The sequence below is a fragment of the Dipodomys ordii genome, unplaced genomic scaffold (assembly GCF_000151885.1).
Source record: "Dipodomys ordii isolate 6190 unplaced genomic scaffold, Dord_2.0 Scaffold182, whole genome shotgun sequence".
In the NCBI taxonomy this organism is placed as follows: domain Eukaryota; kingdom Metazoa; phylum Chordata; class Mammalia; order Rodentia; family Heteromyidae; genus Dipodomys; species Dipodomys ordii.
In genome coordinates, this window is record NW_012267398.1 from 2,512,922 (window position 1) to 2,531,697 (window position 18,776).

At 42.0% G+C, this 18,776-nt stretch overlaps 1 protein-coding gene across 1 annotated transcript in view; it reads left to right on the forward strand.

Annotated features, from left to right (window-relative positions):
* Positions 1-18,776, forward strand: part of Impg1 (interphotoreceptor matrix proteoglycan 1) — a 125,272-nt gene that overhangs the window by 55,788 nt on the left and 50,708 nt on the right. Inside the window, exons 6-8 of the mRNA XM_013034100.1 lie at positions 3,880-3,983; positions 7,175-7,327; positions 13,810-13,868. Coding sequence (XP_012889554.1) covers positions 3,880-3,983; positions 7,175-7,327; positions 13,810-13,868 — 316 coding nt within the window. The remainder of the gene's footprint in view (positions 1-3,879; positions 3,984-7,174; positions 7,328-13,809; positions 13,869-18,776) is intronic.

Genomic DNA, 18,776 nt, shown 5'->3' on the forward strand with positions numbered 1-18,776 from the left:
CCCTGGATTCAATTCCTCAGCACCACATAAGAAAAAAGCTGGAAGTGGCGCTGTGGCTCAAGTGGTAGAGTGCTAGCCTTGAGCTGAAGAGCTGAGGGACAGCGCCCAGGCCCAGAGTTCAGGCCCCACGTCCGGACCAAAAAGAAAAAAACTTGTAATCTGAGAAACATAGGGGCTTTATATACAACAATGGTGATGTCATTTCCCTATTTTTTTTTATTTTCTGACATTGTAGGAGATTCTTATGATTACAACTTCGTTATCTCTCTTAAATTCTGCTAATTTACTGCCACTAGACGAGCTTGTGAGGCCAGTATATAAATAGTTGACTGGCAAAACATACACACACAAATAAGAAGAGCTGCGAAATTGTTCCCTGCCCTTACAAGCCAATAAAATTGAACTTCTGAGGCCTAACCTTATGTCAACTTCAGAAATGAATTAGATACAGAAGGATAGTATATTTTTGAAAATGCTTCATCTTGACTGCATTTCTATATTAGAAAACCTTCCAAATCCAATTTTTGTGCTAGTGCTTGAACTCAAGTCTTCATGCACTCACTTGACTCTCACACAAGGCTGGGCCCTCTACCACTTGAGCCACAGTTCCACTTTCAGTTTCTTAATGGTTAATTGAGGGTTAGAGTCACATGGACTTTTCTGCCTGGGCTGGCTTTGAACCTTAATTCTCTAGATCTCAGCCTGCTAAGAAGCTAGGATTACAGGCATGAGCTACCAGTGCCTGGCTCAAAATTCACTTTTAAAAATCGAAGTTAGCAGCAGTACTTACTCGACACCATGTTGAAAATGAACTGTACAACTTGTGGGTGGGGGAATGCAGGGATAAACTGGGAGAGAATACGGGAAGGGGTGACAGTGTGTGAAAAGAAATCTACTCCTTACCTGACTTATGTGATTGTAACCCCTCTGTATATCACCTTTGTAATAACGATAAAAATTAAAAAATAGAAGTCAATATGCTTTGCCTGACAGAAACTCTGGAAATAAAAAATAAATTTAAAGCCGGGCGCTGGTGGCTCACGCCTGTAATCCTAGCTACTCAGGTAGCTGAGATCTGAGGATCGTGGTTCAAAGCCAGCCCGGGCAGGAGAGACCGTGAGACTCCTATCTCCAATAAACCACCAGAAAACCGGAAATGGCGCTGTAGCTCAAGTGGTAGAGCGCTCGCCTTGAGCTAAAGAGCTGAGGGACAGCGCCCAGGCCCACCCACGACCAAAAAAAAATAAAATAAAATAATAAAATAAATTTAGTAGGATAAATTAAAGAGTAAGTTAAAACTAGCTTTTTCTCAAAAACTACATATTTTTCCTAACAAACCTGTATCAAATCTGTATCCTGACAAATGTTATCACTAGTCTATAGAAGTGATTCCTGCAAGAAATGTTTGAAAAGTATTTTCCCAGTGCTTCTGCCCATCCAGGGCAGAGACCATGCATGCATCCTATGGCCTTGAGATAATTTCCAAAATACAGCTTAAAAAAAAAAAAACCTGCCTGGTTCTAAGTCATTCTCTTCACACTTATCCAAGATCTGGCATCAGTGACAATCTAATGTAAAAAAAAAAATAGAATATCTTTACACTACAAATGTAAGTTTCATTTGTTTTACTCAAAAGAAAACTCTCTTCTCCCAACACTTCCCACCCAGACCCTCCCATCATCATAATTGATGAATTTGCACAAGAAGAGTAGAACTTGGATATATAAGTTTGAGATTCAAAAGTTAAATGTATGAGCCAGGTACCATGACTCACGTGTAATCCTTGTAACTGCCATTTAGGAGGCTGAGATTTAGAGGATCAAGATTCAAAGCCAGCTTGGGCAGAAAAGTCCACGAGACTCAATCTCCAAAATAACCAGCAAAATCCATGGCTAGTGACATGGTTCAAATGGTCGAGCACCAGCCCAGCCAGTAAGCTGAGCAAATGACAGTTCAAATCCCAGTGTCACCAATAATAATAATACTTTCTTTGGCTTCAGCCTTGAATTCGTAAAATATAAATGCAGCATTCAGAGATAGGAGAAGATTAAGTAGGATCAGATATTCATTGCACTTACTGTAACTGAAAATATTCAGTAACTAAATTTCCCAGTTACAATACATTTTCCTGAGATTAGGTTTTGATTGGAAACATTACCAAGTACCTTAGGCGTGAAGGAAATGGGAGCACTTTTCAAAGGAGGTTAAATGTGTTAGAAGATAAATCCAGTCTCCCTAGCAATTGCTCTTTGTTTTCACAGGCTAGATAATTTCTCTTTCCAATCTAATAGTATACACAAATAACAACAAAGAAAATGTTCTCCTCGTATAATAGCTAAGCAGTTCTTTATTGTAAAATAGAGGGAGAATTGTTTTACACATGCCATATATTATCATATATCATATATAATAGTTATTTTATATATATGATATATAAATGGTTATCCATAGGATTTCAGAGTTTGAAACCACTTTGAATTAAGGCCAGGGTAACATTGCCAATCTATCTGTGCCACAGGGTTTCTCAGCTAGACACAATGGAAGAGCTCAGGTACCATTTCCTGAGGTTCTGTTTGTCCAAAGGATATGTACTTTTTGCCTTAAAAATCACCAGCTGAAAGTGGAGTTGTGGCTCAAATGGGAGAACACTGGCCTTGAGCAAAAATGCTAAGGGACAACGCCCAGACATGGAGCTCAAGTCCCAGTACCAGCACACACAAAAAAGTAAAATAATAATGCATGTGTATTACAAGGATTTTTTTCCCCTTGGACAAAACTCATTCCAAGAGAACTTTAAATATATTACATATTCTTCAGGTATCTGAAATGGTTGATGGTGGTCTGTTTTTAAAAGAGGTAGAATTGATATGTTAATGTTCTTTCCTCTCTAAGAGTTTATGATTAAATTTTTAGTGCCTCAGATTGCTAAAGCAATCTAAGCTTTAAAATGTTAGCAGGTTTTCTTTAAAAATAAATTCATAAAAACAAACTCAAGATAAATGTCTGTCTTTGCATCTGTTAGTCACAAAAACAATCAGATCTCATCAGGCCAAAGCATTTGACAATGCCATTCATAGGGAAAGACCAATTTGGGTCCTAGAATAAAGAATTTAATTAGGATCTAATTAGGATTAGGAGTATCAAATGTGTCTGTCTGTCTGTCTGTCTGTGTCTGTGTGAGTGATCTTTATTTATATGATTGCTTTTTCTGTGTATACGCCAGTATTGGGGGTTGAATCTAGGGCTTGGATGTTGACCCTTAGCTTTTTTTTTTGTTCCAGGTTAACCTGGCTATTTGTGATCTTTAAAAAATAACAGTGGATTTGGGGGGGAGCGGGGAGGATGGGGGGGGCCGGGGGGTGGATGGGAAGGGATGGGAAGGGGAAACTATGGAGGAGGCTACAATGCTTGATAAGAAATGTACTCGTTATCTTGCCCATGTAATTGCAACCCCTCTGTACAGTATTTTCACAATAAAAAAAATAAAAATTAAAAAAAGAAAAAAGCAATGGAAGTAGTAGTAATAATAATAATAAGCCTGGCTATACAGGATGCTGAGATCTAAAGATCACAGTTCAAAGTTAGCCCAGGCAGAAAAGTCTGTGAGACCCTTGGGTCCAATTAACTAGCAAAGAGCTGGAAGTGGAGGTGTGGCTCCAGTGGTAGAGCACCAGCCTTGAGCAAGAGAAGCCAAGCAAGAATTGTGAGGCCCAGAGTTCAAGTCCTAGTACCAGCAGAAAAAACATAATCCTAATAATCAGAGTGCACTTTTCCATACATACCAGAGGGACAGAAAAGGCATGTGGAATTTTGACCTTGTCCTACCATAAACTCTTGTCTCTTTGTTTTGTGCCTGTAATTTTTTTTCTACTTCCACAGATGCTGTCGATGTCTCACTTAGCCCCTTTCCTCTGATTCCTGATGACACACACGACAACGAAATCTTCAATGACACTCTGAAAGACATCAGGAAGCCTGCGACAGTAAGAAGTCCCCAGTCCGTCTAGCACTTCATTACCTAGTGTAGCAAAACAGGAGAACAGAGGCCCAGCCCACTCCCCATCACGTCCCTCCCTGACAAACTCCCCTTGTACTCTCCACAATCCACTGCCGCCGAAGAACTGAGGGAAACAGATTGAGATCTGGGAATAATTCAAGAAGCAGCTTACTCTAAACTTAGGCACCCTTACTCTAACAGACTCTCATCTACATGTGAATCAACTGATCGCTCAAGTTCCTTCTCCACTGAAACAGAATATGTCCATGTTAACAGCAAGAGGCAAAGTTTTTTCTTAGTCATGTCCATCCTGAATAGGTCAAATGGATATAAAACCTTGCCTGTCAAGCCAGGCAGCAGTGGCTCACACCTGCCATCCTAGCTACTCAGGAGGCTGAGGTCGGAGGATTGCAATTCAGAGCCAGCCCCAGCAGGAAAGTCCCTAAGTCTCTTATCTTTAGTTATCCACCAGAAAACCAGAAATGGCACATAATACAAGTGGTAGAGCACCAGCGTTGGGTGAAAAAGCCTCAGGGACAGTGGTTAGGGCTTGAGTTCAAGCCCAAGTAATGGCACAAAGAGAGAAAGAGAGGCAGGCAGACAGACAGACAGACAGACAGACAGGTAGATGAATATAGGGTAGGTTCAGATGTTAACGAGTGCTACAAAAGTTAAAAAGAGGCAAAGACTTCTAGATCCTAAATGATGAAAGAAAATATGATTTATGATTAATACTACCTTTAGATATTGGTTGCTTTTTTTCTTAAAAAAAACTGATTCTAAACAAGTAATACCACATACCTTAAAGTTACTAAGAAGGTACATTTTAATGTCCTCTCCACAAAAGGCTATGAAAAATATTTGAGCTCATGAATGCTAATACGTTTAATAACTTCACTCCAGATTGCAAAGATAAATCAAAGCATCACATCAGGGCCTATAAACATGCACAATTAGCACTTGCTAATTTATTTCTTTAATAAAAATCATTAATCCAAGCTGGATGCCAGTGGCTAATGCTTATAATTCTAGCATCTCAGGAGGCTGAGATCTGAGGACCATGGTTCAAAACTAGAAGGGCAGACAAATTTGAGACTTATATCTCCAATTAGCCAACAAAAAAAGCCAGCTATGGAGATGTAGCTCAGTGGTACAGAGCCAGCCTAGAGCATAAAAACTAAACAAGAGTGTAAGGCCCTTAATGCTACATTTTATAAAATTTGCCAGTAACCAGTGGTTTATGCCTACAATCCTAGCTACTCGAGAGGCTGAGATCTGAGGGTCATAATTTGAAGCCAGCCCTGGCAGGAAAGTCTGTGAGATTTTCATCATCAATAAACTATTCCCAAAAAAGCCAGAAGTAGATCTATGGCTTAAGTAGGAGAATGCTATCCTTGAGCAAAATGAAGCTCAGGGACAGCATCCAGGACCTGAGTTTAAGACGAGGACCTGTACAAAAATGAACAAAAAAAAATTACCCAACTGCTTCATGTAACTTTCAAGCAAAATAGTGAGGTTCTAAAGACAAGCCATCTGCAGTGCAATTCGTTTCCCGTGGATCCTTGCATTATGCCATGCCCGTGTGGATCAGATATTCAATGGGTGCATTTTGACTGAATCAATGAGAGTAAAAGTTAAACCTCAGTAGTCTGCTGAGTGTGAATTTACATTCTGCAAGTGTCCACACAGGGGGAGGAACTCTATGACATGAAATGAGAAGGAAAGCATCCACTCGCTTGAACTCTGGTATGGGTTTGAGTTTTCCCTTTCTTTTTTCTTTTTTATGTCAGTCCTGTGGCTTGAATTCAGGGCATTATCTTAGAGATGTGTCTGCTCAAGGCTGATACTCTACCACTTGAGCCTGCTCAAGGCTGACACTCTACCACTTGAGCCACAACTCCACTTCTGGCTTTTTGGTGGTTAATTCAAAATAAGAGTCTTGCAGACTTTTTTACCCAGACTGGCTTTGAACCATGTTCCTGGGATCTCAGCTTCCTGAATAGTTTAGATTGCAGGTGTGAGCCATTAGCACCCAGCCAAATATTTATTCTTGACACACCCGCGTCCATCTCTGTTGTCATGGCAATTTCCATTGATTGTCCTCATCGTTCAGCTTCTTTAATTTCTCCAGACATTTTTCTAACATATTTCTTGAAGCTGTAAATATCCCCGTATCACCTGGATATCTGAGGCTGAAAATCTGTCCAACTCCACATTTGAAAACTGACCCCAGGCCTCTCTCTGTGTCCTGGGAGTACATGGGAATCCGGAGTGACGAAAGCCACCCACTTCTTCCCAGACCCACAGACAAGGATGCTCTAGGCCCTGGCCCTCTATGGTCAAGGCCAAATCCAGGTCCTGGAAACAGTGATTCTGTTCTCAGCCATATGCCTGCCTCTAAAGGTGACCCAAATCTGCCATTCCTGCTGAGAGAAATCGCAAATGCTGCTATTTGCCAGGATTTTTCAACTAGTTTCAGTGTGAAGTTTAGGTGCAAATGCTCCATCATTAAACCAGTCTAGACTCTTCTCTATAAAAAGAATTATATTAATCTGTCAGCGTCCATAGGTTACTTTCCCTAATCCAGTTCTCAATAGAGTATTTATAAACTCACACAATAATGTAGACAATCCCACAGTGTGTGTGTGTATGTGTGTGTGTGTGTGTATGTGTGTGTATGTGTGTGTGTGTCTTGGCACTGTCCCTTAGCTTTTCCCACTCAAGGCTGGTGCTCTACCACTTAAGCAGCAGCTCCACTTCTGGGTTTTTGCTGATTAATTGGAGATAGACGTCTCACAGACTTTCCTGTCCAAGCTAGCTTCAAACCTTGATCCTCATATCTCAGTCTCCTGATTATAAGCATGAGCCACTGGTGCTTGGCAACATTGATATATGAAAATAGCCCTTGATTTGAGAAAGCAGGAGTGTATATGTTTGTATGTAAGTGAAGTCATGAGGACTTGGGCCATAAAATTGTTAACTCATTGGAGCTTTGTTATTTTGTCTCTCAGGAAAATTTGAGGCTGCTTCTAGTTCATAGGACTTTTATTCCAAAGGCTTGTGATTATTCACAATCAGCTTCTTGATATAATAACTAATATAGTAAAATAGCTGTGTGGTTTGCATGAACAGAAATCTTTTGGGGTTTTGGCTTGTTGTTTGTTTGTGTTCACTCAGGAAAGAGAAGCAGGATTCACTCACGTGTCTGAAGGCCCGCTCGATCAGAAAGTACAGTTCAGCATCTTTCTCCCAAACCAGAAGTTCAAGGCAGAACTCGCTGATCCCAGATCTCCATACCACCAAGAACTGGCAGAAAAGTCACGGCTGCAGGTGGGTGAGTGGACCCAGCCCACACCACATACCCCACATCAGGTCGTCACAGGAGGCTAGCAGTCAGTATGTCAGCAGCACTTACATCCTTTTGGCTCCAATTTCTCATGCCTAGAAATTTATTTTAACCATCAAAAAGGAAACAAACAAGTGGTGCTGTGGCTCCAGGGGTAGGCTGCTAGCCTTGAGCTGAAGAGCTGAGGGGCAGAGCCAAGGCCCAGAGTTCAAGCCCCACGACCGACAAAAACAAACCCAAAAACCCTACTGTTCTCGTACAAGTACTTGCTTAAAAAAAAAAAAAAAGGAAACAAACACTAGAAGTCCCCAAGTTGAAAACTGTCCATTGTCACTTTTCCATTCTTAGACATTATTCACATGGAGGCTTTCTCTGAATATCAGTAGGTTTTTAGACTTCATGTAACAAACAGCTACAGACATCCTGTGTATCTGAAGGACATTATATCAGTGCTAATTCCAACATTCATTCAGATATACACATTGTATGATTCTTTTTTCGGACAAGCACTCACTCTAGCCTAGGCTAGCCTTGAACTCTCAATCATCCGACCTTCCCCTCCTAGGTTCTGGGATTATAGGTAGACACTACCATGGCTGGCATGGTTCACTATTTGTATGTCAATCCAACATCAGTAAAGCAGATTAAAATATTTAAAGAAAAAAATAAATAATAAAATGAGCCCATAGAGACCAATGAGAAAATATGCTGGGTTATAATATGAATTTTTAATTCATCTACTATGTCTTTACTAAGTATTTGGGGTGGGGGGTAGATGCCAGTCCTGGGGCTTGAACTTAGGACCCTGGATACTATTTCTTAGCTTTTTCACTCAAGGGTGGCACTCTACCACTTGAGTCATCATTCTACTTCTGGCTTTTTGCTGAGTAATGAGAGAGAAGAATCTCATAGAGTTTTCTGCCAGGGCTGGCTTTGAACCATGATCCTTAGGCCTCAGAATGCTGAGTGGCCAGGAATTAGAGGTGTAACCCATATTTCTGCTTTTGTAGTTCAATGCTATTTAAGAACATGACATTTTTCATGGCTGATGGTGAAAGCAGCTCTATTATGTGACATCAATTACTAAAGGAGGAATTTCCCCACCTTGTCTCCTCCATCTCCAATCAGCCATCTATCTATCTGGCCCTGGTTGGATTCAAGGGCTCTAATTCCCTGCAGGCTAAATCCAACTACAATGTTGAATGTCACACTTACATACCAATGATAAGCTCCTGCCTTTTTTTCCAGCCATGTCTTGGAACAGTTTTGAATCATCTCTCTCCTTCGCATTCCAGTTTCCAGAAATGCAAACTATGTGCACATTCCCCCCCCCCACTTCTTGTTTCCTCCAAGTGTCATTTTAGGTCCTGGAGTTAGGAGTAGGGGTGGAAACAGAGCCCCTCTACTGCCCATACTAACTCCCAATGTGCATTGCGGCCACAGCACGGTACACATGGCTCACCATGACCGTGATGGCACTGGTTTGTTTACAAGTCTGTGTTGCTACTTCTGTGGCTCCTTCCCTCCTGGCCAACTCTGAGCATCCTTGAGACAGAACAATCTTGAACTCTAATGCCCCAATAGAGAGCAGGGGAATGTAATTATTAACAAGGTAACTGCAAAACATTGGCACTGAGAGATCACACAATCACAAGGTTTAATTTTGTATTTATATTTGTGGACGTGTATGTGCATGCGTGCACACAGGTATGTGCAAATGTGCCTGTCCCAGGGCTTGAACTCAGAACCTCATCCTTGGGCCCTGTCCCTGAAATTTGTCTTTTTTTCTTCACTCCAGGCTAGTGTTCTATCACTTGAGCCACAGCACCACCATGGCTTGGTAGAACCAGAGGGATCTCCTTTAGCTTTTTTGCTCAATATTGCTGTTCTATTACTCGAGCCACACCTCCAGTTCTGGATTTTTGCTAGTTAATGGGAGCTAAGAATCTCATAAACCTCAGGCTGGCTTCTTTCTACAACTTTCAGATATCAGCCTTAAGAGTAGCAAGGATTACAGGCATAAGGCACAGGACCCAACTATTTCTTAACTGGGGCCTGAGAAGACTAATCTGCCAGACAAAGGGCAGATCTGTTACTTGGTATAGCCAAGATTTCTACCCAGGCAGTCTGTCACACCTGCATCCTTGCTCTTGGCCATCATCCAGTTCCTCCTATTTCCTAGATGCATATTTCTGGAGAAACACCCATTGGATCATACCCCATTGGCCACCCCTTTTCTAGTCTCTGCAAATTAGACAGGTCAGGTACCAGTGACTCAAGCCTGTAATCCTAGCTACTCAAGAGGCTGAGATCTGAGGATTGCAATTCAAAGCCGGCCTGAGCAGGAAGTCCACAAGACTCTTATCTCCAATAAACCACTCAGAAAACCGGAAGTGACACAATGGCTCAAAGTGATAGAGTGCTAGCCTTGAGCTCAGGGACAGCACCCAAGCCCAGCATTCAAGCCCCACAACCAACAAAAACAAAACAAAATATTAACTAGTCAAAGACTGTAACTTGCTCACCCCTATTGCAAAGACTCAGCTTCTCAATCCTGATATTTGCTTTGTGCAGTCTCATTCCTCTAAAAGGAAGTCCCTCTGTCTGCAGCCTTTAGTCCCCTCCCAGCTCCTGATCCAGATCACCTCCACCACAGGGTCAGCCATTAGAAAATCACACACACCCCAGAGCACCCCCACAGCCCACCATCTGCATTAGCACATCTATTAGGGACTAACCAGGAATTAATGGACAGTGCTTTGCAGCAATTTAATTTTCACAATAAACCTAATGAGCAATTTAATACAAATGTCAAACAGGATCGCTTAGCTGTTGTCTGAACACTTTCTCCTGTGTAAACATTCAGGGAAACTCAACACAGCTGCTTTTATACATATATATATATATATATATATAATAGCCCGTTAACATCCATTCCAGCAGAATCAGGCAAACCTCTTGTGCATTAGTATTATTAGTAAGATTAACTGGGCACTTAATTAGCAATTTAGTGCTTAGAGCACAATCGGAAGGTTCGCCCTAAAGATAACCCAAGCAGTATTAACCCACAGCTTTTTGGGGGGGGTCATCTTTTACACCCTCCTAAGCAAAGCTGACTCTTAATTGATGACAGAGATGTTCACAGAAGAGGCCTGGACCACGCAAATAGTAAACCCTCCCGCCCTGCCTCCTCCAACAGAGCATTGGGCGCTCTGGAGAGTTCCAGGCACAAGCCACTGCCTTCCCAGGGCTGGTCCCCACTGCTCACCGGGTAGCCCCAGGCTCTGCAAAGCTTTGGGCACTTATGGACTATTTTCACAGGCGGAAGAGTAGCTCTGCAAAGAGTGATGCTTCTCAGTCTTTTCAGATCAGGAGATCCAGCTCTCTTCAGATCTCCTGCTGGTCCGTGGAGGGAACCTTATCATCGTGCTTTTTCCCACTGAGTTTTTTTTTAATTGAAGGGTATCTGTGTCCTTGCCAGGTCCCAGGTTCTGTGATCTCTGGGGAAACAGAGAAGAACAAGCTTTGGTGCAGCTGGAATCCCATAGGCAAGTGGAGCAGAAGCATATAAATCACACAGCTTCACCAGCTTGCCAGTCTGCCAGATGTGTGCCAGGCACCTGTGACTTGCTAGTGATCCCTTAACAAATGGATTTGGTTATCCCCTTGGGGCCTAAGGAGACCAAGATGTAAAGAGACTAAGCAATAAACGCAGTCTTAGAGCTAGAAGCTAGCTAATAGAACCCATATTTAAACCCAAGTATCTCCTTGTTGCCCCCAAACTTCAGTCATTTTCGTCACTGTAGATATTCAGGAAATAAAAACTAGTGTTAATATTGATACAAGAAAGTACAATGAGAAAGTGAATCAGTCCACCATGGGGTGTGGTGGAGGGGGGGGCGGTGAGGAGCGGGGAGTAATCCATGATATAAGCCAAAGCTATTGCCTGAGATAGCCAAGATTTCTACCCAGGGGTCTGGGACCAGCTGTATCTTTGCTCTTGGCCATTAATCAGTTCCTCGACTGATTTGGGGATTGACTGAGTACACATGACTGCTCTGATCCTGGGTACCAGAAACACAGATGCAGTGATGTTAGATGTGGTGACAGCACCATGGTGACACTCAGTGGAGTGAACAGATAGGAAGGAGACATCCACTCAATTTATACATTATCTACTCATTCCCTATATGGAACCACAATCGGCTAGACGCTAAGGGTAAGAAAGGTTACAATGTAAAAACAAGACTTAGAGCCAGGTGCTGGTGGCTCATGCCAGTAATCAGAGCTACTCAGGAGGCTGAGTAGCCTCCTGAGATTTCAGTTCAAAGCCAGCCTGGGGAAGAGAAGCCCATGGGACCCTTATCTCCGACTAACCAGCAAAACTCTAGAAATATGGGTGTGGCTAAAGAGGTAGAGTGTGAGCCTTCAGTGAAAAAGCCACACAAGAGTGTGAGGCCCTGAGTCCAAGCCGCAAAGCCAACACACACACACACACACACACACAGAGGAGTGGGAGATCATGGGGCAGGGAGCATGATCTTAGAATAGGAAATGGACAAGGTACACACCTCATATGGTATATAGTGTAAAATGAACTAGAGCATAAAAAAATGACAGGAAATATGACAGCCAGACTGCATGGAATGAGAGGCACTGATTCAAAAGAGACTTTCTAAAACAATTAAAACTGCTGGGCACCACTAGTTCACACCTGAAATCCTAGCTACTGGGGAGGCTGAGATCTGAGGATCACAGTTCAAAACCAGCTTTGACAGGAAAGTCTATAGAACTCTTATTTCTAATAAATTACCAAAAAATAAATAAATAAATTGCCAAATAAATTAGCTAATAAATTACCAAAAATAAAGTTGGAAGTGGAGCTGTAGTTCAAGTGGTAGACTGCTAGCTTCTTTGAGCAAAAGAAGCTCAGGGACAGCTCCTGAGCTCCAGGATGGAAAAAAAAAAAAAGAATTAGATCTTATTCAACAGAGAGTGCAGCCCATATTGGGATATTTACCCAAAATTCACCGATTATAGAACAATTAATTTAGAAAGGGAAAGAATTTTCCTCCCCTTTCTTCCTTTCTTCCTCCTTTTCCTTCTTCTCCTCCTCAACTTCCTCCTCCTCCTCTTCTTTCTCCTCCATAATCAAGAAACCCATTTCAATAGTTTCAGAGGTAGGGTGTGTCAGCCACGGGAATGAGAAAGATGCAGAGACGATGGGAGCAAACACCTCGTGGGAGTCACACTAACAGGAGTCTGGTGATCACATGGTAGCAAGCATCGTAGGGAAACAGGATCTAAGGCTGCTGGGTTCTCTGGTGCGGCCAGCATGCATACTCCTGACCTTCACTGAGGCGGAGTCAGGTCTAGGGCTAAGGCAGACTGCAGAGGAAGAGAGTGACCTTGCTTTGGCCAGGTTCAGTTAGTGGCTAATGTGGAGATGTTCATATGTCATGTGATTGCTGGAGCCACAAGAGAGTGAGGGAAGGCAAGGTGAGGTTCCTACTCACTGTCCAATGGGTTCTCCCACCAAGCTTCTCTTCTCCCTCGTTGCTCTCGCCTTCCACCCTTTCTGCAGGAAAGGTGGATGGGTGGTAGGGTATGGGGCCTCGTACAGAGCTGGCTGCTTTGCTTATGGGGTTCACTGCAGGTTTAGGGATGGGAGCTTGCAGATTCACTAGATTGAGTTAAAACAGGAATAGAATGGGGCAAAGAGACTGAGGCACTGCTGAGAGGGATGGAAGAAGAGCCAGGAAAGGACAGCCATGGTGAAGAGGGAACACCGAGTGACACAGGATTTAATGAGTGCCAAGAGACTTTAGCTAGGAGAGAGCTACCTGGAAAGGCCAGGGTGCATGGAGGAGACATAGGGCGAGGGCAAGGGAGTGGTTGCGTATAATTCTAAATCATTAATAAGAACAAATGTTTAAAACTTATTGGACATCTACAAAACTCCAAGAGAAAATCTAATCTATTAGATTAGAATATATCTGCTTGTTCAATTAGTCACAGCAGTCGTTCTGATGTTAAGAATATCATTAATATGATAAATATTTCTCAGTTCATCCAATTTGATTCAAAACACATGATAGTAACAATACTATAATTAACTCTAATCAGAGTTTGAAAATATATTATTCTGTGTCAGTAAAATTACCAAGTAGCAAGAAAAGTTTTCTCCAAATACCACCTTAAAGTTATTTTCTATATTATATAAAGTAACTATAAAAGCAGCTCAGAACTACCCAGTCATGTCTTCTAAATAAATAGCAAAATAATTTCCTCTGAGTTTCAGAAATAACTGAGAACAAAGAGTTTGACCTCTTTGGTTGTTTCAAGTTTCAATTTTCCATTTTCATTTTCTCCCCTAGCTCATCAAAAGTATTTAGGCTTTTTTTCACTTTGGTAATCTGCCCCAGTGGAACCAAAGAACATGTCACAAATATCTTTCTCTCTGCAGTTGCAAAAGGAATTTAAGAAAGTTCCAGGATTCAAAGAAATCCATGTGTTAGGATTTAGGTAAGTAAGAGAATGGGACTCTTCTCAATTTTGAAATTACTTTCTTCTTATCTAATTTTAAAAGAGATGTCATGAGAATTATAAGGTCTTTTTCCTCCATTGTTTAGCTCTGCCAAGTCCTGAGGACTGAATACATTTCACATAAAGGAAGTGTCTAATTAGAATATGACTCCCAGTGATTTTTAAGAGTTAGCACGGAAGTGTCTTCCTTCCTCCTTCTGGGAGTCAGAAATGCTGCCTCCTCCAGAGCTGACCTTGACAATGACTCTAATGAACCTTTTGGGAAAATATCTCACAAGCAGCAAAGAATTGCTTGGGTTTCAGGTTGCCTGGCTTCCTACCCAAGTTTAACTCTCACCGTGTTACCCAAGAGAGATAGGAAAGCTTCAATGGAGAAAACACGGCCCCTATGGGCACAGGGTTAAAAGCCAGATTTCTAACAAAGATCTTTCACCTTATTTGAACATATGAACTTCAGTAATATATTACATCTTGGATATTATTAAATTAAACTTTTAAATAAAGAAATGAAATCATAAAGCCATGTCATGTCACCCTGTTTCCATAGCTTTGGCACAAACAGGCATGCAACCAGTTCTACCCCAAGAGTAAGGCAGGTTCAAGGGATTTGGGGCAAAAATTTTTATGTCTCCCCCTAGATGCTCATTATTTCCAAAATCTATAGGAAGGGTCATAAGATAGTTTGGGGGCTGAGAAGGTGGCTCAGTGGTAGAGCGCATGCCTTGCATGCCTGAGGCCCTGGGTTCGATTCCTCAGCACCACATAAGCAAAAAGAAAAATGCCGGAAGTGGCGCTGTGGCTCAAGTGGTAGAGCGCTAGCCTTGAGCTGAAGAGCTGAGGGACAGCGCCCAGGCCCAGAGTTCAGGCCCCACGACCGGACCAAAAACAAAAATTAAAAACAAGATAGTTTGGGGGAAAAACAAGATGATGTGCCCCTCTATTTGTTTTAACAAGCCACCAAGTAAATATGAGTCTTGGTGTGAACAGGTTAAGATTCCATGCTCCGAAGGGATCTGAGAATGGAGACAACCTCACCAGAATTTCTCCTACCTCCCATCTTAAGGAGGATGCTAGATGTAACAAGGTTTAAAAAAAAAAAAAAGGTGACACTGGTCAAGATGCTTTGTATTCATAAACTTTGTTGAATGGCAACTACTTTGTACAAATACTGAAAGATAATGAAACTATTTAAAAAAAAAAATAAAATAAAAGAGCTTCCGGGGCAGCAATGCTTGTAAAAAAGAGCTTCCGGGTGCACACACCTAACTTCTTCTCCCCATCTGTAAAGCTCTATTGATTTGCCCAGAGGAAGAAAATATTGAAAAGTAAAAGTAATCAAAGATGAAACTCTCATTGTCTATCAAAACAAATTCATTTTTGTTTCAAGACACTACTCTGCAGTTCTCCACGTGAAATCAGATGGATTAGAGAAAAATAAAAAGTGATAGAGAAATATTTTGCATCGATGGCAAGATCTTCTAAATAAACCACTGCAGTTAAAGAAGAAAATTTTAATCTAAAGCCGAAGGAATCTATGAGAATACTTCTCCTGGTGAATGATTAAATGTTCATAGCGCCTCCCTTCAATAAATGAAAAACCAATTTACAAAATCTATTTCAGAAGAAAACCAAAATGTTAGAAGATGAAACTTTCCATGCTAAAGCTTTTAAAGATTTATCACTGGAAGCTGAATTTTCCCCCGGTGTTTATCTCTGTAAGGATTTATGTTCATTTCTGCCAAAGGTGCTTATGAAGCTAGTGTGATTCACATTTTACCGCTGATTTTAATTGTGTTAGGAGTACATGGGTCCCCCAGAGAATATTTTATGCCTGGACAGGGCACTGGTTGCTCACATCTGCAATCCTGGCTACTCTAGAGGCTGAGTTCTAAGTATCAGGAATCGAAGGCAGCTGGGGCAGAAAAATCTGTGAGAATCTTATCTCCAACTAACCCACCAAAAAGAAAAACAGAAGTGGAGCTGTGGCTCAGATTGGTGGAGCATCAGCCTTGAGGGAAACGTCTAAGGGACAGCACCAAGGTCTTGAGTTCAATCCCCGGTACTGGCATTATTTTGCCCTTGAATGTAATAACCAATTAGCTCTGGAGCAGAACAAACTTTCAGTCATTAACAGGAGTGCTCAGGATATTGTAAAGTAAACTTATTATAAGGAAATTGCTTTCCTTCTGAAGCCAGATTCCTACAGAAGACTGAAAATCCTGTGAGTGCCACGGTAATATCTTTCCTTCCACTTGTATAAAATCTGACTCCAAAGTTCACAAGTACTTACCCATCAGTGAGATCCTTTGAATCCCTCCCCACAATTGGAGAGTCATTAGGATGTCTGCTATTAGCACAATTGTTTTTACAGTTCGTCTCTCAGCACACATTCGTAGTATAAAGGGCCGTCCCTGGCATGATTGCACAAGTGTGTGCAGCGTCCTCCCCTCAAGTGCACCCCTTCTCCTTCATTCCCTGGCCACCTCTAAATCTATGAGCATACGCTCTGCTGTAAATGTCGCTTTACCTTTACAGCCAGCATGGGAAAGTGTCAATAGTCATTCAATCTAGTACAAGAATAGAGTGTTCCACAGGCCGGTACACAAATATCCTTAGCAGCTTCATGCATAATATCCAAGAGCTGGAAACAAGCAAAAATGCTCCATCATCAGAGCAACAGAAAAATAACCCAAGGCCTGGCACTAGTGGCTCAGGCCTGTAATCCTAGCTACTCAGGAGGCTGAAATCTGAGGATTGCAGTTCAAAGCCAGCCTAGGCAGGAAAGGTTCTTATCTCTAATAAATCACTCAGAAAACTGGAAGTGTCGCTGTAATTCAAGTGGTAGATTGCTAGCCTTGAGCTGAAGAGCTAAGGAACAGCACCTAGGCCCAGAGTTCAAGCCCCAGAACCAACAAGAAGGAAAGAAAGAAAGAAAGAGAGAGAGAGAGAAAGAAAAGGAGAGAGAGAGAAAGGGAGAAAGGGAGGAAGGGAGGAAAGAAGGAAAAGAAGGAAAGGAAGGAAGGGAGGAAGGAGAGAGAGAAAGAAAGAAAGAAAGAAAGAAAGAAAGAAAGAAAGAAAGAAAGAAAGAAAGAAAGAAAGAAAGATTGAGAAGGTGGCTCAGTGGTAGACCGCTTGCCTTGCATGCTCGAGGCCCTGGGTTCAATTCCTCAGCCCCACATAAGCAAAAAGAAAAAAAAACGGAAGTGGTGCTGTGGCTCAAGTGGTAGAGTGCTGAGTGCTAGCCTTGAGCTGAAGAGCTGAGGGACAGCACCCAGGCCCAGAGTTCAGGCCCCATGACCGGACCCAAAAAAAAAAAAAAAAGAAAGAAAGAAAAGAAAATCAACTGAAGCAAGTTTTCACTGTGGAATCATCCTTACTGTAGTAATGGAATCCAGAACAACATGGCGACTTCTCAAAAAAAACAAAAAGCCTATGTTGAATGAAAGAAGCCAGACAGAAGTGTCCTATGATTCCATTTATAGTAAACTGTACAAAATGCAAACTGATCTGTAGTTCCAGAGAAGAGATGAACAGTTATATCAAGAGGGTGGGGGAAAGGGCAGATGTGCCCGATTTGTTTACACATTGATACATCTATAAAGCAATTGAAAATTTAAAAAAATGTTTGCAAGACGAGGGTCTTGGCCCAAGAAGTCTGGCATCTCTCTGAGTTCCATAGATTACAAACTATAGATGAAAACAAGCCTGGGGCAGCTACTGCTAGTGGATGGATGTCTGATTGGTGGAGAAGGAAGGCTGTTCACAGAGCTCAGTGTTGATTGGTCAATCCTAGATTGACCAGTCTACATGGTAGAAAGTGGAAGTGTCTACAGCATGTCTATCTCTGTCTTGTGACAAGAGAGGAAGAAAGGCGGATGAATTGACAGTCCACACAGAATGACCAAGGACCACTGTCACCCTAACCTAAAACCCAACTAAAGTGTAGGCTATTTTTGTAAGCAACCAGCATTTGAAATGGAAAACGAAAAAGCTGAACATGGCTTCTAAAGCAAATCCACACATAGGCTCACCGAAGTCTAAAATGGTTCTGGCCGTATGGACCAAAGGGCCTTCTTTTTAGGCACCAGCAAATAGTGGCATGGCGAAATAGGCTCAGGCCAGGGTTCAAATCCCACCTCAGCCACATCTAACTGAAACTTTGCCTCTCTGAATGTAGTCCCATATCTGTGAAGTGGGGCTTGTGTGATGAATCCACTAAAGAAGAATTCAGCCAGGCACTGAGCCTCACACCTGTAATCCTGCCTACTCAAAAGACAGATCTGTGAGTTGCCATTCAAAGTCAACCTCTTCTCTCCAGTTAACCAGCAAAAAGCAAGAAGTGAGGGTGTGGCTCAAGTGGCAGAGTACCAGCCTAGATTGAAAATGTTAAGGGATAATACCTAGGCCTTGAGTTCAAGCTCTAGTCCACACACACACACACACACACACACACACACACTAATAAGAAGAAGAAGAATTATTATTATTATTGGCCAAAAACTAGTTCTAGGGGTCAATAGCAGATTATTACTTTCAAGAATAAACTACTAATCATTTAATGGAAAAAAGACAGGTGTTTATAATACACTTTTTGAGCTGGGTGCCAGTGGCTCACGCCTATAATCCTAGTGACTCAGGAGGCTGAGATCTAAGGATCGCAGTTCAAAGCCAGCCCGGGCAGGAAAGTCTGTGAGACTCTTATCTCCAATAAACCACTAGAAAACTGGAAGTGGTACTGTGGCTCAAGCAGAATAGTGCTCACCTTGAGCTGAAGAGTGCAGGGACAGCGCCCAAGCCCAGCGTTCAAGCCCTACAACCGACCAAAACAAAAAACAAAAAAACCTTTTTGTAAACTCCCTAGCAATAGTACCACCTAAAGCATAATAC